Raw genomic sequence first — 26,101 nt, forward strand, 5'->3', positions numbered from 1 at the left:
ATTCTTTGTGATCAAAACCAATCAGCAAATCAGGACTCCAGTCAAAATTTATTTCTTTAATTATTATATTTCTTTTTATATGAGGTCAGAACAAAAGTTGGTAAATATTCAATGCTGTATTTTGTTGTACTAAACATGTAGCCTATATACCCCCCTTCTTCGGCTGAAGGGGGTTTGAGGTCAGAGTTAATCAGCTGCAGGTTAAGCACCCATACATATACACCCTCACACCGCCCCTCTGCATGAAGTTTTGGCTTTCTCAGTCTGGATTACATAAAGCAGCAGCACAGTTTGCACCTTTCCTCCTGCCAAAGCCTCCACCGGCTGCTGTTTTTCAGCCAAATTCACTGCAAGTTCAGAATGAGTGAAACTGAGGATTCTCCACATGTGAGGTTGAAGGTAAGCCAGCTTGATTATGTGTATGTGTGGCTGCAGGACAGGGTTAGTTACAGCCCAGGCAGATCCAATGCTTTATTCACAGCCGATGTGAGTGTGCAGTGTGAGCGAGCTGGTCATGCAGGAGGAGCAGCAGCATCACCCCGAATAAACTCGGCCGTCATGCTGCAGTTTCGAGGCGTTTGATGAACTCGGGTCATGCAAACAAATCTTCAGTTGTGTTTCTGCTGTTTTCTGCTCTTATATTCGCGCCGTCCTCCGTACAGCCCACAGACGGGCCGACTGCAGCCTTCATAAACAGCTCTGAGAAGACTTTGACACTTCATCTCTGGGAGAACAAACATACTAAAAAAAATGGGTAAAGAAAACGGAACTCTGTCGGAATATCAGCCTTTACTAAAAGACATCAAAGAACCAGAGCAAGTTCATCAGATAAAGGTAGGATCTGAAATAATGGGCATTATAATAAATAATAATAATACTAATTATTATTTTAAACTGCCTATTATTCAGTTAGTTATTCAACATGTGGTTCAGTGAGTAATATTAATACTGTTATTGAAATTAATACAATGTACATAAGTACAGAAGACAACATTATGTAGTTTGAATGTAGTTATCAGTGATGTAGACCCACCCTGGCTGAAAAAAACAGAAACCATTAAACCATTTCTATTGGTTCCTGGTGGTTTTGTAATGTGCTTTTTTAGCTTTTCTTGATGGGTAAAGTGTCCTAATGTCTTAAAGAGGAATTCCACCATTTTTTTCTAAATATCTCCATAAGTCAGTTGTTAAGATGTAAATAAAGTCATTCAGAGTGGTTTGCTGCAAAAATGCTCTGTTATAGAAAAACATACCAAGTCAGAATTGTTCACAATGGTGGTGATAGGAACCAGACGTCCACCTCTAAAAGCTCCCTCACAGAAAGTTACTACATGAAATGGTTACGAATACGCTGCCTGAGGTCTGAGACACTGTTCTATGATAGTTTTGAGAGAAACTTTTGGCCTGCAATGTCCATTCATAGTCTGATGCTAGATGCATTTCATGGTTTCCTTACAGGTTCTAAAACTGTTCTGCAGAGAACTAGTTGATGTTAACAGTAACCATTAAGCCAGTTCCATGCAAAACCATCTGGTTTTAATCCTAATGGCTCTAATGATCTTTGTAAAGCAGTTTAAGGGAATGACAACAACATTAATAATAATAATAATAATAATAACAATAATAATAATAACAATAATAATAATAATAACATTAAAACATTTCTGACAACGGATACTAATCAGTTTTATTCCAGTTGACCCTACACACACACACTTACCCCATTTGTAAAGGTTGGTTGGCCATGTCTTGGCAACACTGCTCATTAGCGCTCACAGAAATTACTGTATTACTCTAAAGATTTTATGTGAAGTTAATTAACTAGTAGTGAGTTTGTTCATGTGTTAGTAGCCTAGTTATGTAATTATAAAGTTAGTCAGTCATTGAGGCAATTTCCCAGTTAGCAAAATGTGTCTGCCTCACTTGTGGGCCACATCCTTGGTTTGTTCTGGCCCAGTATACGGCTGGGTCCTCTGCAAAGTGAGTAGAACTAAAGGATATGGACCAAATCTGGTCCTAATCTGGCCTAACTACACTGTTGGTTCACAACATTCATGCCAGAATTGTCCCACAAATGTACACACAAGCCAAAACGGTACGAAGCTGTCCAGGATTTTACCCTATTCTGGCCCACATGCCTAACATCTACCCGGTAGTCAACCAACACTCACATAGGGAGGCCAGAATCGGCCCAAACCTGTCTGCTATCTGGGTTGCTAGTTTACACGTGTGGCTAGTAATCTAATTAGCTTGTTAGTCAGTTAATCCACTTGGCAGTTGGTAGGCTAGTTAGCAAGGAAGTTAGATTGTTAATTAATTTGTTAGTAGGCTAGTTATGTAGTTGGCTAGTAGTCAGTCAGTTAATTCTTGTGTTATTTAGTAGGCCAGTTGTGTAGTTAGTTAGTCAGTCAGTTAGCTGGGGTAGCTAGTTAGTTAATCTGTTCGCTAGACTAGTGAGCCCGTTAGCTAATTAGTCAGGTGCCTAGCTAGCTTGTCAGTTGGTTAGTTAGCTTGTTAACCATTCAAAAAATAGTTAAATGCATTTCTATAATGAGGTTTAGCAATCAACTTGGGGCAGCTGAATTAACTCAATAACACTGCTGACAGAGTCACTCACTGTTGTGTTTTTGGAATATAACCTTATATGATTTTCTCTTTCTGTAAATGTATGTGTTTGTGCTGTGGCTCACACCACACGACAAGACATAATTCAATGTTCAGTGAAATATTACGGATATAGACTCTGTGTAAATGACTCAGTGTTTGTCAGATGTTCTGTGGCTGCAGTGTTTTATTGTATTTTTCTCGAAAACACCTGAAATTTGGTCATCGTGTTTGTTGATGTCGTGTGTTATTTGCAGGTGCCCAGTAAAACCCTGCTGATGGCTGTGTGGGCTGCATGTATAGGAGGAACATTCCAGTACGGCTACAACGTGTCCATCATAAATGCTCCAACCAAGGCAAGAACTATTCACTCACTCTAAACTGCATCCTATTCACTGTATGGCATACTATGTTGGGAGGCTACCATTTTGTAGTGGTCTGAAAACATACCAGAGAAAATGCAACGCACTCCTACAGTCCCACAATGCACTGCAATAGGTGTCCGAGCAGGCATGGAATGCCCAAAATGCAGTGTCAAATGCAGTGGAATGTGGCTACAGTTAGAGAGTGATGGACAAACATGCTACATCAGCATATGAAATCGTTTACTTTAGTAATGAATTCTGGTCTGTATAGCAGTGCTCTATTCAGTGCTATACTGTAGAAAATAGTGTCCAATGTAGAGAATATGGAATAATAATGGGAATTGGGACTAATAGTGTTCTCCAATGTAGGGAATATGGAATAATAATGGGAATTGGGAGTAACACTGTTCTCCAATATAGGGAATATGGAATAATAATGGTAATTGAGTGTAATAGTGTTCTCCAAAGTAGGGAAAAGTGGAATAATATTGGGAATTGGGAGTAATAGTGTTTTCCAATGTGTGGAACATGGAATAATAAAGGTAATTGGGAGTAATAGTGTTTTCCAATGTGTGGAATATGGAATAATAATGGGAATTGGGAGTAATACTGTTCCCCAATGTAGGGAATATGGAATAATAATGGTAATTGGGAGTAATAGTGCTCTCCAATGTAGGGAATATGGAATAATAATGGGAACTGGGAGTAATAGTGTTTTCCAATGTAGGGAATATGGAATAATAATTGTAATTGGGTGTAATAGTGTTCTCCAATGTAGGGAATAGGGAATAATAATGGGAATTGGGTGTAATAGTGTTCTCTAATGTAGTGAATATGGAATAATAATGGGAACTGGGAGTAATAGTGTTCTCCAATGTAGAGGGAATATGGAATAATAATGGGAATTGGGAGTAATAGTGTTCTCCAGTGTGCAGAATAATGAATAATAATGGGAATTGGGTGTAACAGTGTTCTCCAATGTAGGGAATGTGGAATAATAGTGGATATTGGGTGTAACGGTGTTCTTCAATATAGGTAATGGGAAATAATAATGGATATTGGGAGTTACAGTATTCTTCAATGTAGGTAATGGGACATAATAATGTATATTGAGAGTAACAGTATTCTTCGATGTAGGGAATACAGAATAATAATGGATATTGAAAGTAACAGTGCTGTTCAATGTAGGGAATAGGGAATTACAGTGTTAATAATATAATTATTTTCATAATGTGAAAAATTTGGCATGAATTACACTCACTCACTCACATGCACAGGCACGTGCACGCAGATAGCATTATAAATCATGAGTACTATTAACATTTTTAATGTCATTATCCACAACTACAAATGCGTCTGCCCCAGTGTGACACACACGTGCTATGCCTGCGCCAAAAAAAAAAGTTACTCGATTCAAACGTCTGTATCAGTTTCACCTTAATCAAATATATATGACATTAACATGTAATATAATATATAAATAAACTTTGCTTGCTTGCTTGGAATAATAGTGTTCTCCAGTTTAAGGAGTAGGGAATAATTGTGCGCATGGTGAAGAATAGTGTTCTAATGTAGGGAACCATGATTGGGGGAAAGTTGTGTTCAGTATAATAGTGTTCTATGTAATAAATAGGGAACATTTCTGAATCTGGGCCACGTGATTGTAATTAAAATGAGAATATGTCTGCAGTGGATTTTACCCACAATTCAGTGTGGATTAAGAGCACAAAAGGCTGGTGTGGTGAAGGCTGTGGTTTAAGAGCTTTTATGCCAAACAGTCACATGCGCTTTAATCTCAGACTGAATCTGCAGCTCCGTCACACCCGCAAGGTGTGACCAGAAGAAATTTGGCATGAATAACTCACACTCACTCTTAGGCACAGGCTTGTGCACAGAGATGGCATTATAAATCATGAGTTTTATTAACATTTTTAATCTTATTATCCACAACTACAAATGCGGCTGCTCCAGTGTGACACACACGTGCTGTGTCTGCTCTTAAAAAAAAAGTTACTCAATTCAAACGCCTACATTGATTCCGCCTTAATCAAATATATGACATCAACATGATTACAGCCTAAAGTAAGTACCCTGACTGTTAATAATAGAGTTAACAAGATATGTTTTATTGACATGGAAATTATATACACATTTAAACAAAGTACAGAAGGAATAATAATAGATTTTATCTGTAAAATGCGAAAATTGTGGGCTTTAATGTAACAAGGATCAATCAAACACGAAGTGGTAAAACAGGCAATGATCAAAACCAGAGAGAGTCTACTAACAATCATTAGAGACATTAGAATGATAGTCAGGGGCCAAACAGAGGTCGAAATTGTGAGGCAAAACACGAGAAAAAATAGACCAAGCCAAAAAGGACAAATACAAAAATGAGCTAAAAAATGTAGCCAAGTCAAACACAGAGTAGCAGAAAGCGAGAACGCTCAGTGTGAACAAGAACAAACTGGCAATACTCTGCAAAGTACAGAACAAAGCGAACCAGTCTTTATAGGGTACAGTGATGACAATCACATGTGGCCGGTTAGAATTCAGGTGACCGGGATCTGGAGAGTGATTAGCTGATGCAGTTGGGTTAGCATTATTTGCTCTCCTGGGGGATTCTGGGAGTTGGAGTCTAGGATCAGTGTCCATACAAAGCTGGAGGGAGGCATGACAGTAACCCCTGCAAGGAGTCCAGGATGGCTGAGGGATGAGGACGACCACCACGACCACCACCCACGCAGCTTGAGGCAAGGCTCTTCAACTGCTGCGGCACTGGACCGAAAAGGTACTTCCACGACAACCATGGGAACAACCGGGAAGTGGACTGGGACCTTGTCTCCTAGAATGACCTCTAGAATGAGGAGGAGGCTTCTCTGGGTACCGATTATGAAAACTGGCAACCAGTCCAGGATCTAGTATATTACTGGCAGGAACCCAGCACTGTTTTTCTGGGCCATAACCCTTCCAGTCCACGAGATACTGAAGAACACCTCCATGCCTTCTAAGGTCCAGCAACCAATGAACAGCATAAACTGGGGTGCTGTCAATCTCCACCGGAGAGGGAGGTATCTCATCGGCTTTAACCTCATCCTATAGACCTGGAACCACAGGCTTGAGAAGGGACACATGAAATGAATGGGACACATGATACTGAGGAGGTAAGTCTAATTGGTAAGTGACATCACTTATCTTTATAAGAAACTTAAAATGGACCAAAGTACTTGAGGGTTGAAAGCCAGACTTGATGTCCAGGCTGGTAAGAGTGGGTCTCTCCTTGGCGACGGTGAGCAAACTCCTTGTTCCCTCTGGAGTGCTGTCTGGATGTGCTGATGTGTCTCCTCCCAGACCTCCTCAATGCATTGCATCCACTCGTCCACTGCTGGAACATCAGACACCACAGCTGTCCATGGAGCCACAGGAGGTTGAAAACCTAAAACACACTGGAATGGTTTTATACCAGTAGCGGAGCTCGCAGAAGAGTTTTGTGCAATTTCTGCCCGTACCAGAAAAACAAGTCCAGTTCAGAAGTGTTGTTATGGGCAGAATAGTCTGAGAAACTTTCCAAGTTCCTGATTAGCTCTTTCACACTGTCCATTTGATTGTGGATGATAGCCAGAGGTGAGGCTTACAGTCACTCCAATATGCTCAAAAAAAGCTGACCACACACAAGAAGTAAATTGTGGACCTCGATCAGACAGTGTGTCCTCAGGAATGCCGAAATTTCTGTACACCTAATTATAAATTGTTTCTGCAGTTTGAAAAGCTGTAGGGATAGAAGGAAAAGAAATAAATCAAACAATTCTAGAAAACCTGTCCACTATAGTGAGGACTGTGTTACAAAGTCTACAGCTATATGAGACCAGGGGCAAGCAGATATAGGCAAGGGCATAAGTTTAATAGTGGGCAGAGTTTTAGGGGTCTTACACTGGGAGCAGACAGTACAAGAAGAAACTAATTTGTGTATGTCCTGGCTCACGGATTCCCACCAGTAATTGATAGAAAGTAATTGGAATGTACATGTCACCCCCAGGTTACCAGTAGTGAGTGAGGAATGGGCCCATGTTTGAGTCGATCATGGGATGTTTCAGGGACATAGGTTTTATCAGGAGGGCAATGACTATGTATTGTTTGGTTTGTTAGGGCTTTCTCAATTTCCTCATCAATCTCCCAGCGAATCGAAGCAATCTGAACATTTGGGGGAAGAATGTTTTCAGGTTCTATGTCTCTATCCTCTCCCTCATCTTGCTGAGAAACCCAAGATAGGACATCAGCTTTGGTATTCCTAGAATCAGGGTGATAAAAGATATTAAAATGAAATCTGGAAAAGAATAGGGATCAACAGCCCTGGCGGGGGTTTAGATGCTCTGCGTTACATAAGTATTCTAGTTTCTTGTGATTGGTTCAAACCAAGATCAGATGATTCGCTCCCCCTAGCCAGTGCCTCCACTCCTCCAGTTCTAGTTTCAACGCCAAAGGTTCATGATCACCTGTGCCATAGTTCCTCTCAGCCGGCAGGAGTTTATGAGAACAGAATGCTACTGAATGAAGTTTCTGATGTTTACCTACATGATATCCTAATCTACAGGGAGTAGATTAGGATATCATCTATATTGGCTATCACAAACTGGCCTATCATATCTCTCAGAATGTCATTAATGTATGCTTGAAAGACGGAGGGGGCGTTAGAGAGCCCGAATGGCATGACCATGTATTCGTAGTGCCCCCTAGCGGTGATAAAAGTGGTTTTCCATTTATTTCCCTCTCGCAAGTTATAGGCACTCCTGAGATCTAGCCTGGTGAAAGCCTTGGCTCCACTTAACTGTTCTAGGGCAAATGGAATAAGCGGCAGATGGTAATGGTATTTCTTTGTTTGTTCAGAGGTCGCTAATCAATGCAAGTGCAAAAACCTCCATCTTTCTTCTTAACAGAGAAAAAAATAGAGGCTACCGGTGAAGTTGAAGGGCAAATGAAACCCTGGGCTAATTCTTTTTGAATGTATTCCTCCATTGCTCTCTCCTCCTCTTGTGTAAGAGGATAAACGTATGACTTGGGTAGAGTAGCACCTTCAATCAGGTCAATAGAGCATGACATTATTTATACAGCTCATTTTAAAGACCTAAACTTATTAGAAATAAACGAGTGTACAAAAAACATACATAAATCAGGTCTGCGTAGTGAACAGTATCAAACATCTCCATCTCCTCAACATAGTCAAGCAAACTGCAACTCTAGTGTTCTAGTGTTTATGGCAGTTGTAGTCCATCAGGTAATGAACACAAAAGAACTAATTCAGATTGACTGAAATGCTATGTATAAAGCCAGCAACATTTTTTATGATTTTAAATCCAGTCAGTCAGTTTATTTATTATTTAGTAGGCTAGTTCTGTAGGTAGCTAGTTAGTTAATTTGTTAGTTAGTAGGTTAGTTAGCCGTTCACTTAGTTAGTTGATTTGTTAGCTAGTGAAGCATTAGTAGTCAATTAACCCCCTAAATGGCCAGGGTCCCCCCAACAGGCCCAAAGTTTTAATACACACTTCTATAACCTAAGAATAGCTCAGCCAGTTTGCATTGAAGTCCTTGTAGTTACTAAATAGCAGGCCTTAGTATGTAATAAGCCTGGGATTTTAAGGAGATAATTAACTAGCAGTAGATAGTTAGGCAGTCTATTAGTTATCTAGTTAGTTTGCTACTAGCGTGTCAGTTAATTAACTGCTTAAATTAAAAAAGCACATTAAATGACACTGAGTCATACTTTTAGGTAATAAATAATTTTTACTTTCTGTTTTGAAATGTGTGCCACCATACACATATTTGTGAGCTCCTGCTGGTGTGGGTTTCCTCCCTCTCAACGATACACAAAAACTACATAAATGCTAATAGTGCTCCCTTGTGGAAAACCAGAATTATTGTAGAGAAAATTAAATTTCACATTTCACAGGACCAACATTAATGTTCAAACCCTTTACCTACGGCTTCTGTTTTACACAGTTAAATTTCACAGTGAAGTCACACAGAAGACAAAATGACAAACTGTTTCACTTACTGGGATGAACACTTTTTAGAAGTATTATAATGGACTTTTCTCAAATGTACTTTTAAAATGAACATTTTAAAAATTATGCCACATATTATTTTTTATCATAAGACTTTTGTGCAGCACTGCATAAATAATTATCTTCTATTAGGCCACCAAGCTTCACTGTACATTCATTCAAAGTATGTATTTGAGTTAAATGAAACTACTTCAGTTGCTTGTTACCACATAACTTTTGCGAATTACATTGAAGATATAATTTTTCACAGTGTTAGAACAAACTTTTAGGAAAGAATTTAAAACACATGTTTAATTTAGCTTTTAATTAAAGTTTCACCTTGTTTTTGTATTTATCTTTTAATTTTAACTATGTAATTTTAATACTGTTATTGAATTTGAATCAGTTGGTTATAAAGCTCTTTGAACTGCTACCTGAATGAATGGTGCTCTGTAAATAATGTTCATTATTATTAGATATTACTAATATTATAATTAGGCAATAGACATAAGTGAGCTATAAAGCAAAGGGGACAAAAATGAAAAGCATCATTGTGCTCCTTGTTTGGGTTATCAGGCGGTGCAGGAGTTCATTAATGAGACGTGGTTGGAGCGTTACGGTGATGAAATCCCAGAACAGCTCCTCACGTTCCTCTGGTCTTCCATCGTCTCCATCTTCACTATCGGTGGACTCATCGGGGCGTCTGTGGGAGGAACGCTCGCCATCAGGTTTGGGAGGTGAGGACATGTTTCTATTATTGAACTGCTTATCAGTAAAACAGAACAGTTCCCTCTCTCACCCCAAATGTAGTTGATCAGCCAGGGCATGTTTGGTGTTTTAACACTGGAGCTACGAGGCTAATGTAGCAAACAGGGATTGGATCTTGTAGCCCACCAATTAGCATGGTGCTAACTGCAAACCTAAATCATCAATACATTCACCTCAAACCGTGTGTTCAGTAATTTGTTCAGTATCTCTAATAGGCTTGATTATGTGGTTCCTTTATTATTATTATTATTATTATTATTATTATTATTGCTACTATTTTAATTCTCTTACTGTTGCTAATTACCTTTTATCACTATTATTTCTATCTGTTATGTCATTTTCACTTTTAATTGTTTTATTATTTTATTTTTTCTTATTTTTTATAAACTGATCTAATGTTTTTGTCTGATTTTATTTTTTATACAATTGTATTGTCTGCCTGTGTCTGTGAAGCAAAGTGCTATACAAATAAAGCACATTATTTTTTATTATTATTACTATCATTATCAATATTATTTTGTGATTATTAGCTACATGATTTGACCTTTTTCCATTTGGATAGATAACAGCATTTCATACAGTGTCATTGGCTGATCAGCTGCTTTTTGGAGAAGGGGGGGTAAATGTGGAAATCAGTCATCAGTCTATTTCTTTAATTCTAATGCATAGACAGACATGGACAGTTACAGAATGCATGTAATGGTGTTCTATAACGTTATATAATTCTATATAATAAAAGCTCTAGGGATTTTGCAAATGTTTTTAATACCATTTACAGCCGCTATGGCTTTACAGTGAGTCTTTCAGTAAACACTGCAGCTTAAAGCCTGCATTTAGCGAAGGAGCCGGTTTCCTCTCTTTCAGTAATGCACATAAACCTAGTTAAGTGCAAGCTTCCCCTTGCGGAGAGCATTAGTTATAGCCATTTTAAGCTGATGTAATTTAACAGTACTACTATCTGACCTTCAGAACTCACACAAATTACACTGTGCAGATTTGTCATGTTAATGTTTTTCATATATTGCGCTATTTAGGTCTGCCAATTCTCTAAGCATGAGATAAATGGCAGAGGCACAATATCAGTTGCTTATGTCCCAAACTTCCCTGTGGTTCAACATCACACGCATGGTTTGATTTCATATTTATTCTACATGATCCCAAAGTACAAATGCCTTTTTTTAATATCCCGATTGCTCTACCAAAATATCTAATGATATTTTCAAATGGACTAACACATAACACACATAAAGCGCAATTACATGTCAAATATATATAATTTTGTTTCGCCTTTTCTTTTTGCCATGAAGTTGTCTTGTTCAAATTTTGTTTTTTTTCTTTGTCTTTCTCTCTCTTTTTTATTCCAGGAAAGGGACTTTATTATTTAATAACAGTTTTGCACTGCTGGCTGCTCTGCTGATGGGGATGAGTTATTATGCCAGCGCGTTTGAGCTGCTCATTCTCGGACGCTTTCTGTCCGGAGTAAATGCAGGTAAATTCAAGCATATTAAAAATTAACTACAGTTTCTACAATATTTTATATTATGTTAGCAGTGTGTGATGTGCATTACCTGTAGTTCTTTGGTCAACTTGTCTTTTCCTAAGCAGCCAATACATAATGTTTCTAATAATGTCTTGATATGATGGATTAAATAAGGATAATGTTTGTCTAATGGTAACTAACCATCCAGTATCTCGACTCTAGCCTTTTAACAATTGCTATCTTAAAATAAAGCTGTCAGAGAGAATAAGGAGAAATTTTACTTTACAAGGTGCAAACACTGGGGTGGTTCCCTCAAGTTTACATCTTCAGTACCTTTACTTAAGGAACATAATACCATTATTATACAACTACATTCTGTTAAAGTTGTATTTTTACGCTGCATTGACTCCATATAGGCTGTCCTCATACCAGGCTTTTCATTTATTTTCCTTTTTAAAAAGCTAAAACAGTACAAGTGTGCACCTTTCTCATAGTAAAAACTGAATAATGTGCCTTTACAAATCATTTTAAAGTACAAAGTTAGACCTTAAGGCCCACTGCTGTAGCTCTGAGGGTCCATTTAGCCTGTTAGATAGTTGAGCACTTCATGTGGTAACAATCTGGTTTAATTCAACTCAAATATATACTTTGAATGAAACAATGCAAAGTTAAAATTTAGTTTACATGAACAAAAGCAATATTATACATCACTTTAAACCCTTCATATCAACCAGTCTCACGGTAACCATAAAATGTGATTCCATCCTGTTTTGGAGGTCCATCAATTCTGCCTTTTATTTTAACCCCTATGTGGTGTTGATGTGTTTGTTACTCAGTGGTCTGGTCGAATCACCGCATTATTGTTTTTTTTTTAATCAATACAGCCATAACAATTTATGTAAAAATACCAAATGTTTAAAATAGGGGTTCTCCTTTAGCAGCTGTAGCCAGTCAGCAGCCTGTCCATGTTGTCCACCCTCACACACACATATACAAACACATACACACACAAACACACACACACACTAACAGCAGGCCATGTAGGAGGAGAACAGAGTGAAGGACACAGCACCTCCACACTTTTACTCCCCACAGGTTCACCCAACACCACATGTGTAATATAAATGTGTGGGGGGTGAACAGAGTGAAGACACTGAAAATGGGTTATTTTATATGTTCTTCACAGAAAATGAGCAAAGAACAAGAATCTGAGGTTGAAATAATAATAAATCACATCATTTTCTATTTTGGTAAACATTGAAAATGGGTCCCACAGACCTGAACACCACACAAGGGCGAGAAACATCATCCAGGATGTTGCTCAGGAAGAGCTTCCCTGAAGCTGTGACTCTGCCAAACTCCACACTGCCACTGTATAGCATCACTGCATAATTACTGTGTACAATACTTTAAGGACCATGCAGTTTGCACAATCTGTTACTTTAAATCTAACCTACTGTACATGTTCTTCATACTCTGCATACATAATCAAATTTACATATGCTGTTTGTACTGTATATACAGTCATACATTTGCACTCTCTATTCCTAACTCTGTCCACTTCCCCTCTGTATATATGCATTCAAATATTTCCACATGTAATATTTGTATATTGTAACTTTCCACTGTTCCTAACTGTACATATTGTAAGATATAGCATTGCTTGCTAAGGTACTACTTTTCTTGCACTTATCTGTAAACAGTACTGCATTGGCTTTGTAGCTACACTCTGCACAGTGACAAAAAAGTTAAAAATATTCCAATTAAATCTTAATCATATTTGGAATTTAACTTTTTTATTTGGTTATTGATAAAAATACCCAATTTCCAGGGCGCTAGGAGGCCTGAAGAAACTTTTTAACTCTTTAAGGGTAAAAAAAGAACCTAGAACCTTCACTGTGGGCTTGACTGTGTTATTATCTATTGCTCTATTACCATTCCTGTTTGTTAGTGTTCATTCATTCATTTATTCCTTCATTCAGTTATTTATTCCTACGACACTAATACTGCATGTGTGGTCATATCATCAAACGCCGAACACACACCTAAAACCTCTTTCTCTCTCTGCGTTCTGTTTTTTCTGTGTTATTTGTTCTGCAGCTGCACTTTTACACCTGCGTGAACCGTGTAAAATCATACATTCAAGAGTTTTCTGATGGGTTTACTGTGATTGATTGGCAGGTGTAGCAATCTGTGTGCAGCCCCTCTATCTGGGTGAGATCGCCCCCCGGGCTCTGCGGGGCGCCATGGCAATGGGCACGTCCATTTTCATCACAGGGGGAATTCTAACGGGACAGGTGATGGGACTCACGTCAGTAAAGTTCCTAAAATTATTATAAACCTTTATAAGCAGATATTATGCCTTAAATTGCAGACTTATTATGAATTTTGCAGTAATTAGCCTACTGTGAATTATTCAGTATCTACTATGAATGAATCAATAACTATTATGAATTATTAAGTACTACGAATGATGTATCTCATGTAGTTGTGTATTTTTCCTCTGTTCTGGATTTTCATCCACACTAAAATCATATTTTAAACCACTCAAACTGCACTGCTCTTCAGAACGCTCTTTATATTAGTATTAGCCTGTTTTTATATTAGTAGTAGCCTGTTTTACAATGCTCTAAACTACAGTTCCCAGCATGCACTGCAACACAATGTGCTCTCTGACTCTCCTACCCCAACAACAATCTATGGGACAGCAGTTACACCTCAATTCTACACAGTTCTACACCAGTGATATCACCAAACACACTAGCTTCATTTCAGCTGCAGTTCAACCAACACTTAATGCCAGCTCAGCAGCTCAGAAACTGAGCCCAAGTCTTAATGGACTTACAGTAAAGAAAGGATGTCAGGTGTCTAGATCAAGCAGAGAGTTAGGTGTAAAAGACTGAGCTCCTGGGGACATTCAAATATTGAATATTTCAAGTACTCATGTATTATTTAAGGTCTACTACAAGTGCCTCTACTTTACTGCTGAGGTTTTTGCGTATTTTGAATAAACAGTGGCCAGTTTGGGTCTTAGCACAGCATTAATTAAAAACATTTTTTTCTCTGGCCCATGGCTTTGTTGAGATTTTTTAATATGTGGTTGAATTTGACACCCATGGTGTAGTGTGTGCATGCTCAGTATACAACGAATATGAGTTTGAATACCCCTGGTGAAATTATATATATATATATATATATATATATATATATATATATATATATATATGCAAATAAGTTAGCACATCCTCATGAGATAAAGATGGCATTTCTGCCAATTTGAGTGCACAGTTTCTGTTTTTGCAAATTCTGTTTTATCCAAAATGTTTAATTCAGCAAAAAACAGTACTTGTGCATTAAAATGTGCAGAGCGCCACTTTTCCATATGACTGTTTTTCTATTGTCTCAGCACTTTAGTGTGAATGGAATTTTTTTTTATTTAATTTTGTCTCTTTCCTGTCAAATTTCATATACGTACTCAGCGATTAATGTAATTCTGAATCTGAATCTCAGTCTGATTCTGAATCTGAGGCTGAATCTGAATTTGATTCTGAATCTGAATCGCTGCTGTTCTTGTATGTGATTTTGTTCAATGTAGCTGTAGATCTTACGCACTGAAGGCTTTGGACAAATGCATAGAAAATCTGTTTGATTGACAGTGAGCTGTTGGGCAAGGGAGACTACTGGCCCCTCCTCCTCTCCACCACGTGCATTCCAGCACTGCTGCAGCTCCTGATCCTGCCCTGGTTCCCCGAGAGTCCACGCTACCTGCTGATTGACCGCAGTGATGACCATGCCTGCAGCCTGGGTATGGCTCACTGTTTATTTTACAGTACAGTTTACAGTACAGCTCACTGTTTATCTTACAGTACAGTTTACAGTACAGTTTACAGTACAGCTCACTGTTTATCTTACAGTACCATTTTACAGTGCAGTGTATAGTACAGCTCACTGTTTATCTTACAGCACAATTTACAGTTCAGTTTACAGTACAGCTCACTGTTTATCTTACAGTACAGTTTACAGTACGGTTTACAATAAAGCTTGCTTTTTATCTTACAGTACAGTTTATAGTATGGCTCACTGTTTATCTTACAGCACAATTTACAGTACAGTTTACAGTACAGCTCACTGTTTATCTTACAGTACAGTTTTCAGTACAGTTTACAGTAAAGCTTGCTGTTTATCTTATAGTAGTTTACAGTACAGTTTACCGTAGAGCTCAGTGTTTAACTCACAGTACATTTTACAGTAAAGCTTGCTGTTTATATTGCAGTACAGTTTACAGTGCAGTTTACAGCAGAGCTCACTGTTTAACTTACAGAACAGTTTACAGTACAGCTCATTGTTTGCCTTACAACGCAGTTTACAGTAAAGCTCACTGTTTATTTTATAGTAAAGTTTACAATATAGCTCACTGTTTATCTCACAGTACACTTTACAGTACAGCTCGCTGTCTTATTTATTTAAAGATAAGAGTACAGCTCACTGTATCTCACTGTTTATCTTACAGTACTGTTTACAGCAAAGCTTACTGTTTATTTTACAACAGTTTACAGTGCAGCTGATTGTTTATCTCACTGTTCATCTCTCAATACAGTTTATTGATTATGAGCTCACTGTGTATCTTACAGAACCGTTTACACTATAGCTAGCTTTTTATCTCACAGTATAGTTTACAGTACATCTCACTGCAGTACAGCTCACCATTTATCTTACACTACAGTTTACCGTATACCTCATTGTTTATCTTACAGTACAATTTACAGTACAGCTCAATGTTTAACATACAGTACAATTTACAGTACAGCTCACTGTTTAACATACAGTACAGCATAGTTTGGGATTCCCTGTTATGTATAACAATGTCATACAGATAAATCTTCCATTCCTCCTTAAGTACATTAGCCTTGAGCTCCAGCGCTAAAACTCAAAAAACTTCAGATACCAGACATGTCTTAAGTGATCTACAACATTTGGGGTAAGGGGGGCTGGATGGATAGATGAGTGGAAGAGTGGGGGAATGAGTGGATGAGTGGGTGGATTATAGGATGAATAGATGGATGAATGGGTGAATGAATGGGTGGATTGTTGCACAAATGGATGAAAGGAATGAATGTTTGAGTGAATGAATGACTGAGTGGGGCATCAATGGGTGAGTTGGGGGGATGAATGGGGACAGAATGGATAAGTGGGAGGATGAATTGATGAGTAGGGGATGAATGGATGAGGGAGTGAATGTACACTATTAAACGTATATTTATTTAAACATATATTACACTTGAACTGAACTGGATAGTGTAGTGAACGTCCAGGGTCAATACTCACTGGCCATGTTGGTTAGTCGTGTTTGATGTGCATCCTCTCAACATTACATGCATGACTAATGATCAGTGAAGGTCAGTGAAGGTCAGTGTGGGATTAGATGGAGTGCCTTGTATTTTTGTTTAACGGCTTGAGGTTGAGCAGAAGGCCTGGTGTGATCTGTCTGAATTCTGCAGATTCACTGAAGCATAATGAACAAAAATGATCTTGTGAGCTGAGGAATGTTCTGATCTTTGCCTCGTGTGTGTGTGTGTGTGTGTGTGTGTGTGTGTGTGTGTGTGTGTGTGTGTTTTTGCCCTCAGCTCTGAAGCAGCTTCACGGTGGAGAAAACTATCATGGAGAGAGAGAGGACATGGAGCGAGAGCGAGCGAGCGCTACGGGAGTCAAACCGCTGAAACCGTGGGAGCTCTTCGCTGACAAAAACCTGCGCTGGCCGCTCTTCGCCATCATCATCATCAGCACTGCACAGCAGCTAAACGGCATTAACGCTGTACGCTACATATGCAGTCTCTCTCAGTCTCTCTCAGAACTAAACACAAAACTGATATAAACCATGAGTCAGATGAGTCGGTTTACATAGTTCAGTGTCTCGTTGTCTTGTGCTAATGCTAACGCTGAGCTGAGGTACATGTTTCCTCTTTTCAGATTTATTTCTATGCAGAGTATGTATTTGCTGAAGCTGGAATTCCATTTGAAAAAATTCCATATGCTACTGTGGGGACTGGAGCGTGTGAGTGCATCACAGCGCTGACCTGTGTAAGTCCCTAACACCCACACTGACCCACAACAACAATGCTCTACACCAGATAAACAGCAGTACTTATACTGTAAAGTGGTTAGGCTTTAACAGTAACAACCTAACAGCCACAGTAACCTCCACTCTCTAAAGCTCTTCCTCTTGGTAGTCTCAGTCTTTAGGGCTTTCACTGCTGGTAGTCCCAGTCTTTATGCCTCTGACTTTTGGTAGTGTCAGTCTTTAGGGCTCTTACTCTTGGTAGTGGCTGTCTTTAGGGTTCTTACTCTTGGTAGTGGCTGTCTTTAGGGTTCTTACTCTTAGTAGTGGCAGTCTTTAGGGTTCTTACTCTTGGTAGTGGCTGTCTTTAGGGTTCTTACTCTTGGTAGTGGCAGTCTTTAGGGTTCTTACTCTTGGTAGTGGCAGTCTTTAGGGTTCTTACTCTTGGTAGTGGCTGTCTTTAGGGTTCTTACTCTTGGTAGTGGCAATCTTTAGGGCTCTTACTCTTGGTAGTGGCTGTCTTTAGGGTTCTTACTCTTGGTAGTGGCTGTCTTTAGGGTTCTTACTCTTGGTAGTGGCAGTCTTTAGGGCTCTTACTCTTGGTAGTGGCAGTCTTTAGGGCTCTTACTCTCAGTAGTGCCAATCTTTAGGGTTCTTACTCTTGGTAGTGGCTGTCTTTAGGGTTCCTACTCTTGGTAGTGGCAGTCTTCAGGGCTCTTACTCTTAGTAGTGGCAGTCTTTAGGGTTCTTACTCTTGGTAGTGGCTGTCTTTAGGGTTCTTACTCTTGGTAGTGGCAGTCTTTAGGGCTCTTACTCTTAGTAGTGGCAGTCTTTAGGGCTCTTACTCTTAGTAGTGGCAGTCTTTAGGGTTCTTACTCTTGGTAGTGCCAATCTTTAGGGCTCTTACTCTTGGTAGTGGCAGTCTTTAGGGCTCTTACTCTTGGTAGTGGCAGCCTTTAGGGCTCTTACTCTTGGTAGTGGCTGTCTTTAGGGTTCTTACTCTTGGTAGTGGCAGTCTTTAGGGCTCTTACTCCCAGTAGTGCCAATCTTTAGGGCTTTTACTCTTGGTAGTGGCAGTCTTTAGGGTTCTTACTCTTGGTAGTGGCAGTCTTTAGGGTTCTTACTCTTGGTAGTGGCAGTCTTTAGGGCTCTTACTCTCAGTAGTGCCAATCTTTAGGGCTTTTACTCTTGGTAGTGGCTGTCTTTAGGGTTCTTACTCTTGGTAGTGGCAGTCTTTAGGGCTCTTACTCTCAGTAGTGCCAATCTTTAGGGCTTTTACTCTTGGTAGTGGCAGTCTTCAGGGTTCTTACTCTTGGTAGTGCCAATCTTTAGGGCTTTTACTCTTGGTAGTGGCAGTCTTCAGGGTTCTTACTCTTGGTAGTGGCAGTCTTCAGGGTTCTTACTCTTGGTAGTGGCAGTCTTTAGGGCTTTTACTCTTGGTAGTGGCAGTCTTTAGGGTTCTTACTCTTGGTAGTGGCAGTCTTTAGGGCTCTTACTCTTGGTAGTGGCAGTCTTTAGGGCTCTTACTCTTAGTAGTGGCAGTCTTTAGGGTTCTTACTCTTGGTAGTGGCTGTCTTTAGGGTTCTTACTCTTGGTAGTGGCAGTCTTTAGGGCTCTTACTTTTGGTAGTGGCAGTCCTTAGAGTTTTTATTCTTGGTAGTGGTAGTCCTTAGGGTTTTTACTCCTGGTAGTGCCAATCTTTAGGGCTCTTACACTTGGTAGTGGCAGTCCTTAGGGCTCTTACTCTTGGTAGTGGCAGTTTTTAGGGCTCTTACTGTTGGTAGTGGCTGTCTTTAGGGCTCTTACACTTGGTAGTGGCAGTCCTTAGGGTTTTTATTTTTGGTAGTGGTAGTCCTTAGGGCTCTTACACTTGGTAGTGGCAGAATTTAGAGCTCTTACTTTTGGTAGTGGCAGTCTTTTGGATTCTTCCTCCAGGTAGTGGCTGTCTTTAGGGCTTTTACTCTTGGTAGTGGCAGTCCTTAGGGCTCTTACTCTTGGTAGTGGCAGTCTGTAGGACTTTTACCGTTATAGTGTCAGTCATTATGCCTCTTACTCTTACTAGTGCTCATCTTTGTGCTTCTTACCTTTGATGGTGCCAGTTTTTCATGACTCTCATTCTTGATATTGCCAGGCTTTAGGGCTCTTATTCCTGGTTTTGCAAATCTTCATGGCTCTTACTATCAGTGGTGCCAGTCTTCATGCCTCTCACTCATGGTAGTGCCAGAGTTATTACACCTAGTAGTGAAAGTCTTTAGGGCTCTTACTCTTGGTAGTGTCAGTCTTTGTTGCATAAATCTGAGCTATTAGAGATTTATGCTGTAATTAAGATAAAAATCAAGACAAATCTCCCACAGTGTACCTCTGTCGAAACCTGGACATATTTCTTCAGATGCTGCATATTGTTTATTCTTCTCCAGATTGAAGGAGAACTTTGAACAGCTGTATTCTTTGAGGTTCTTTGAACTTCACACTTGGACTGAGGTGTGTGTGTGTGTTTGCAGGGTTTGCTGATTGATTCTCTGGGTCGGCGGGTGTTGATCATTGGAGGATACTCGCTCATGTCCCTGTGGTGCATTTGCTTCACCATCACTCTCACCTTTCAGGTAAAGACTTAAACAGAGCATGTTTAAAATAAAATCATAACCACACATACAATGTATACACATATGTGTACACACACATCAGTTGAACCGAATGTTGGCCAAGCTACCAAACTGAGTTTTGTTTGGGTTCTATTTGGATTCTTTTTGGGTTCTTTTTTAGTTCTGACTGGGTTCTGTTAGGGCACTGTTCAGGTTACAGTTGGGCTGCGTTTGAGTACTTTTTAAGTTTTGCTCTGGTTCTGTTTGAATACTGCTTGGCTTCTAAGTTCTAAGTGGATACTGCTTGGGTTCTGTTGGGTTCTGACTGAATTCTGAGTTGTACTGGGTTCTGTAGTCATGCCTGAGCTTAAGATTGATCTAGTTTTCCACTTTTTTTCTGTATTAATGATGTAACGGCAGTACAGATTTAGTGTATTACAAAAAACCTTTTTGCAGCATTTTTGATAAAGAATATTAAATGTGCTTACAGATGTTGACTAGCGAGTAATTAACCTCTAGAAATCAATATTCAGTCATTTCTTGTACTGTGTGTTTAGCTGGAACAGCACATGTTAAACTGAAACATCTATATATATTCATGTTGTCTCTGTATGCTATTTCTGTCCTGCAGACGTACAGCTCCTGGATGCCGTATCTCAGCATGGCTTGTGTTTTCGCCTTCATCCTCAGCTTTGGCCTTGGACCAGGTGACCCAATGAACAAATCAATAAATGAACACACAGTCTGTCGACAGTTATTATTACACTTCTATTTTTTAATACTAAAGTATGAAAAAAACCCTTTGTTTCCTTTATTGTTTTTTTTTTGTAATTTATTTGGTATGAACATGAAACATATACTAATAAAATGCTTCTGTGTAATTTGTGTTGCTGCCTGTAGGGGGTGTAACTAATATCCTGATCACAGAGCTGTTCACTCAGACCGCACGGCCAGCAGCGTATATGATCGGTGGATCAGTGAACTGGCTCAGCTTCTTCTTCATTGGCATGGTGTTCCCCTTCATAGTGGTAAATACACACACACACACACACACTGTGATCATCAGCAGTCGTTGATTGATCAGACATAATGTTTGAATATTACAGTGTGTTAGCTCGGACCGCAACATAAATAAAAGAGAAATCGGTGCCTTCCCGGTTCTCCAAATTACACAATGTGTTGCAATAATTACAGATTTTGTTTTATTTTCGTCTCTAGGAGGTTAAAGTCTCTAGAAAAGTGGAATAAATGGTACAGCAGGGGAGGAAAGGGGAAAATAACGAATAGAACAAAACTAAACTTAGATCTAAGGGAAACTAACTTACCTAACAAACAAAAGAAAAACCAGGAGAAATAACCCTCTCCCCCGGGTCATGGAGAGTACATACAACAGTTTTATCTCTGAGCAGCCACATTAGCTACTTCAATGAAAATGCTGTATGTATACACTGTAAACTGTCTTTATGGAAATCTCAACAAACAGGTGTTACGACCCGGTCTGGGGTCAGGCCGTAACAGAGAATGAGAGTGGGCTCTCTCCCCAGACCTGCTGCCAGACCAGACACCGGACACCGTTTAAACCAGAGAATGACAGGTTTATTTTCTTCAAAAGCTCAGACAAGTTGAGGTGATGGCTTCAGGGACGAGCACTCGCCAAAATAACAAATAAAACAACAAATGGTGAAAAACTAACGAAACCTAAAAACAAAAGAAACAAGAAAACATATAGCTACCCTAACCCCCTACCTTAAACAGGAGAAGAGGGTACCCAAAACACAATGGCACCCGTCCCCTACTTTCCCCAATGTTCACAAAGTCTAACAAAGCTTTCAAACCTTTCAAAGAAGAGTGGAGTGAAGCGTGCCGGGTTGGTCTGAACAGGCGTTCTTCCAGGTCGTGTCAAAAGGGCAAGAGCCCTGAACGTCTCCCAAGACGGTGGCTCAGGGTCCTCTTATATTGCCAGGCGCCCCCGAGTGGCCAATCACGTACCTGCACATAATACAACAATGGAGAAACACACAAAATGGCCCCAAACAGATACAAAGAAGGGCTATGACAACTGGGGGTCGTAACACAGGCAACAAAGCAACAATAAGCTGTACGCTAACATTTAAGCTCTTAGACAGAAAAAACTCGCTCACTGAAGTTCTTTCAATAGCTGGTCGGGGAACCAGGAACGCAACAGTAAGGCATTGCCTCTTCCTCCTGTATGCGTCCTTTTTAAAGACTGCTCCCCCTGGTGGTGGCCTAGTGCATCTCCCCTCTGACAGTTCGATAAGGGAGAAAACACACTACACAAAAATTACACATTAAGACCCATAGGGTCGAAACAAGTCTTACAGTGTAACAGTCACACTGTTATAGTGTTATTTGTGCTACATTGTTACAGTTAATTACACAGTCTTACAGAATCAGTGTGTTACAATGTGATGTTGTTACTGTGTTACAGTGTTACAGTATGAGTGTGTTACAATCTAGTGGTGTTACTGTGTTACAGTGTTACAGCATGAGTGTGTTACAATGTAATGGTGTTACAAAGTTACTGTGTTACTGTGTAACAGTGTTACTGTGTAATGGTGTTACTGTGTTACACTGCAGTGGTATTAATGTATTATGCCATTACAGCAATAGTGTGTTACAGTGTAGCAGTGACACTGTGCATACTGTTCCTGCACAACAGTGTTACCGTATTAGTACGTTACAGTGTGACAGGGTAACTGCCTGCATTACTGTGGTAATGTGATACAGTGTAACAGGATACTGGCATGTAACACCGTTTCAATGTAAAAACTTTGTATTGCTGTGTTACTGTGCAGCAATGTTACAGTAATACTGTGTCCATCATAGGGCATCTGTGTTACGGTGTAACAGCATTACTGTGTTACAGTGCAACACTGTTACAACATAACAGTCTGTTTCCATATTAATGTCTTACTGTGTTACTCTTTTCTTTGTGTGTTCGTCAGCTAATTGCTTGCTTTCACTGGAAATGTTGGCTGTGATCTCACAAATTAACTTCTCTCTCTTTTTCCCAGAATGGTCTGCAGCAGTACTGTTTCCTCGTCTTCCTCGTTGTTTGCTGCCTTGTGGCCACGTTCATCTTCTTTGTTGTCCCAGAAACCAAAAATAAGACGTTTCTGGAGATCCAGAATGAGTTCCTCAGCAGAAAGAGGACTAAGCTGACTGCAACTAAAGGCTCGGACCCGCTGCTGTCCACTTCACTGTAGCTCAAGGCCCTGCAGGAAGAAAAGTGAGGCACGCTGTTCATTCCTGACCGTTTATTTCCTGTTCAGTGTCCAGCGAGTGCTGCACACACTGTGCAGAATAAGAGTCGTTTAACCCCTTAGAAGTCTGGAGATATTACTGTTGTTTTGCTGTAGTCATTTCACAGGTAGTTACATAATAAATTACATTTACATTTGATTTATATTGTGTATGGACAGCTATGAGTCTGCACTTCTGACTTTTTTCTGTTGGTTTCGATGTGAAAAAAATGACAAAAACATGGCAAAAATGTGAAGTGTGTTTTTTTTTAAGCAAACGAGCCTGTAAAGCAAGAGTAATATTTCAGCAGATTCAAATCATAATAAAATATCTGTTCTTCTACGCACAAACACACCTGTGGTATGGACTGAAAATGTAGAATCTGTACTTTCCACACAGTTTGTCTTTCATAATAACAAAAATTATTTAAGCAATAGAACCCAAGATGGAGAGTGTTATCGCGAAATAACATCACGGCTGTGATTTGGTCGCCGTAGATCATCACAGCCGTGATGTTATTGGCGATAACACACTCCTCGAGTGTTTCTATTGCTTTAATACAAGAGTTAAATAAATAAAGTAATAAATTAATAAACTGGGCCGTGAACGCGGCGTTTAATATGTTTTAATGTTCGCAGTTCCTTCACCAAATTATAGTTCCTTAACGAGCAGCTTGTTGCTACGTCAGAGTAACGAGCTCCGCCCACTCGCTGCACAGCCGGCAGTTCGTTCTCCAGCTCCACACAGACCGACTGACAGTTTGGGAATTTAGTGTCGTCTCATCTTCAGAGTCTGACCAAATCGGCTGTCGGTCAAATGTGATCTTAAAAGTGTCCATTTTCTGTTTGTGGCAAAGTAAGAAGTAAAAACGTTTAAATGGCTTGAGAGTCTCCTACAGCTGTCAAAGTCGTTGCCTAGCAACGGCGTCTCAGCGGAGTGATACAGTGTTTGTGAAATGACAGCACAGTTAGAACGCCTCTCAACCAATCAGCTTGCGTGGCCGGAACTAACTGTTGTATAAATAAAAATGTAAAATCACATGTTTTTTTTCTCAGTGATAACTGTGACTTCTAAGGGTTAAGCATTAATTTATAAAGCACATTAATATACAGTACGCCTTGATACAGGCCTCATGTTAGCCATCATCATTTCAAGAGGGACGGTTGTTTTTAAAATGTAAAATTGTAGACGGATGTATTTTTATTGTAAATCTAGGAGTTTTATCCGTCTGCTAGTACTGTTCACCATGGTGCTATTATTATTATTACTATTATTATTATTATTTCTAGTATATTAGAAATACCCTCAGGATTATAAAAATACGTACTGTAACAAATTTAGATGCGTATAATCATTGCATAATAAAAAAAATGTCCAAACATGCCATCATATTATTTGTATTTGTAGTTAATTCTGGTCAATGTCATTAAACTTTTTATAAGAAAAAATGATTGCAATAAAATGAAAATTTGACTCCAATTTCTGGAGGAATCCGCCTCATTTGACTTCTTTATTCAGGAGATGGTGCTCATAACGATACAATTCATGAATTACATGTCAGACTTTTATGTCTAACACACGTTCCCCATGTAATACTATATTCTTCATGTTGCAAAAAAACTAAAGGATAGTTTATATTTAGATAAGTTCTGTTTAAATTGAGCTTTCTAAGGCAGATGTTGCTTCAAAAGTAGTGCATACTGCAGTTAGGACATTCGTTTACAGATTCACCTTTATACGAGTTGTGTAGGTTTACAAGTGCACACATTTAAGGTTCTCCAGGTTTGCAGGTGTACAGTTTAAGCCCTTAAAATCTCAGGTTTATTACATAATAAGCCTTATTATTCAGTAACAGGGACTTCAGTGCAAAGTGGCTGAGCTATTCTTACATTATAGAAATGTGTAACAAAATATTGGCATTTAAGGGGTTAACAGGTGTTCGGTTTTACAGTTGTATTGTTTCATAGGTGTATAGCCTTAAAGCTGTACATATTTCTGGGTGTACAGGTTTGCAAGCCTACATGTGCACATGTTTACAGGTGTACAGTGTTTAGGAGTACAGAAGCAAAGGTGTTTTACAACCCCATTTCTAAAAAAGTTGGGATGCTATGCAACATGTAAATGAAAACAGAATGTAGTGATGTGCAAATTATTTAAACCATATATTTAATTCAATTAATTGGTAACAGGTCAGTAACATGATTGGGTACAAAAAGGGCATCCCAGAGAGGCTGAGTGTTTCTGAAGTGAAGATGGGGAGGGGTTCAACACTCTGTGAAAGACTGCATGATAAAACAGTGCAACAATGCAAGAACAATACTTCTCAACATAAAATAGCAAACCATACATAAACAGGATCCAGAAACGCTGCCGCCTTCTCTGGGTCCAAACTCATTTAAGATGGACTGAGGCAAAGTGGAAAAGTGTCCTGTGATCCAATGAATCAAAATTGGACACTGTCTTGCTACAATAAAATGCTTATTCTAGCATGGCTCCGTCATAAAACAGTCTGGGTGCTAAACTGGCCTGCAGTCCAGACCTGTCACCATTGAAAACATTAGGCGCATTATGAAATGAAAAATATGACAAAGGTCTGAAGTTTTATATTAAGCAGAAAGGGGAAAAATTTAACTTCAAGTTCACTGAAGATGTAATAAGTAAGTCAACAGGACAATGTGCTTTTCATTCTGTTCACTCATTACTTGAAGTACAGTAAAATTTTACGGCAGTCAGTTTACTTACTTTTTTAGTTTAAGATTCCAAATGAGTTTTTACAGTGTAATGAAGGAGATTTTTTGACAATGTATGTGCAGCTTTGTGTGGGCATACCTGAGAGTGACATACATGCACCCAGGGTGGCGCATTGGGTAGCGCTGTAGCCTCACAGCAAGAATGGCCTGGGTTCGATTCCCAGTCGGTCGACCCCGTGTCTGCGTGGGTTCCCT

General features: G+C 39.3%; 1 protein-coding gene across 2 annotated transcripts; it reads left to right on the forward strand.

Annotated features, from left to right (window-relative positions):
- The first annotated feature begins 270 nt into the window (after window positions 1–270).
- On the forward strand, window positions 271–23,119 carry LOC118827352 (solute carrier family 2, facilitated glucose transporter member 11-like). 2 transcript variants are annotated; one of them, XM_036598680.1, is made up of 12 exons: window positions 271–399; window positions 2,862–2,960; window positions 9,584–9,744; window positions 11,140–11,264; window positions 13,437–13,566; window positions 14,912–15,060; window positions 16,880–17,067; window positions 17,223–17,333; window positions 19,812–19,913; window positions 20,524–20,599; window positions 20,793–20,920; window positions 22,928–23,119. In XM_036598680.1, the coding sequence occupies exons 1-12, from the start codon at window positions 361–363 to the stop codon at window positions 23,117–23,119; spliced, it is 1,500 nt and encodes a 499-aa protein (XP_036454573.1). In that variant the 5' UTR covers window positions 271–360. The 2 variants fall into 2 exon arrangements, with proteins under 2 accessions (XP_036454573.1, XP_036454572.1); XM_036598679.1 differs by lacking the exon at window positions 271–399 and adding an exon at window positions 748–834.
- Window positions 23,120–26,101: the final 2,982 nt, after the last annotated feature.

Source organism: Colossoma macropomum, unplaced genomic scaffold (assembly GCF_904425465.1).
Source record: "Colossoma macropomum unplaced genomic scaffold, Colossoma_macropomum, whole genome shotgun sequence".
NCBI classification, from domain to species: Eukaryota; Metazoa; Chordata; class Actinopteri; order Characiformes; family Serrasalmidae; genus Colossoma; species Colossoma macropomum.

What these genes read in the sequence shown, in the direction of transcription:
- LOC118827352 (XM_036598679.1), top strand. Translation starts at nt 751, where the DNA reads ATGGGTAAAGAAAACGGAACTCTGTCGGAATATCAGCCTTTACTAAAA. An exon ending in TGACCATGCCTGCAGCCTGG is followed by an intron (nt 15,061 to 16,879) that starts GTATGGCTCACT and finishes TTTTGCCCTCAG; the next exon opens with CTCTGAAGCAGCTTCACGGT. An exon ending in CCATCACTCTCACCTTTCAG is followed by an intron (nt 19,914 to 20,523) that starts GTAAAGACTTAA and finishes TCTGTCCTGCAG; the next exon opens with ACGTACAGCTCCTGGATGCC.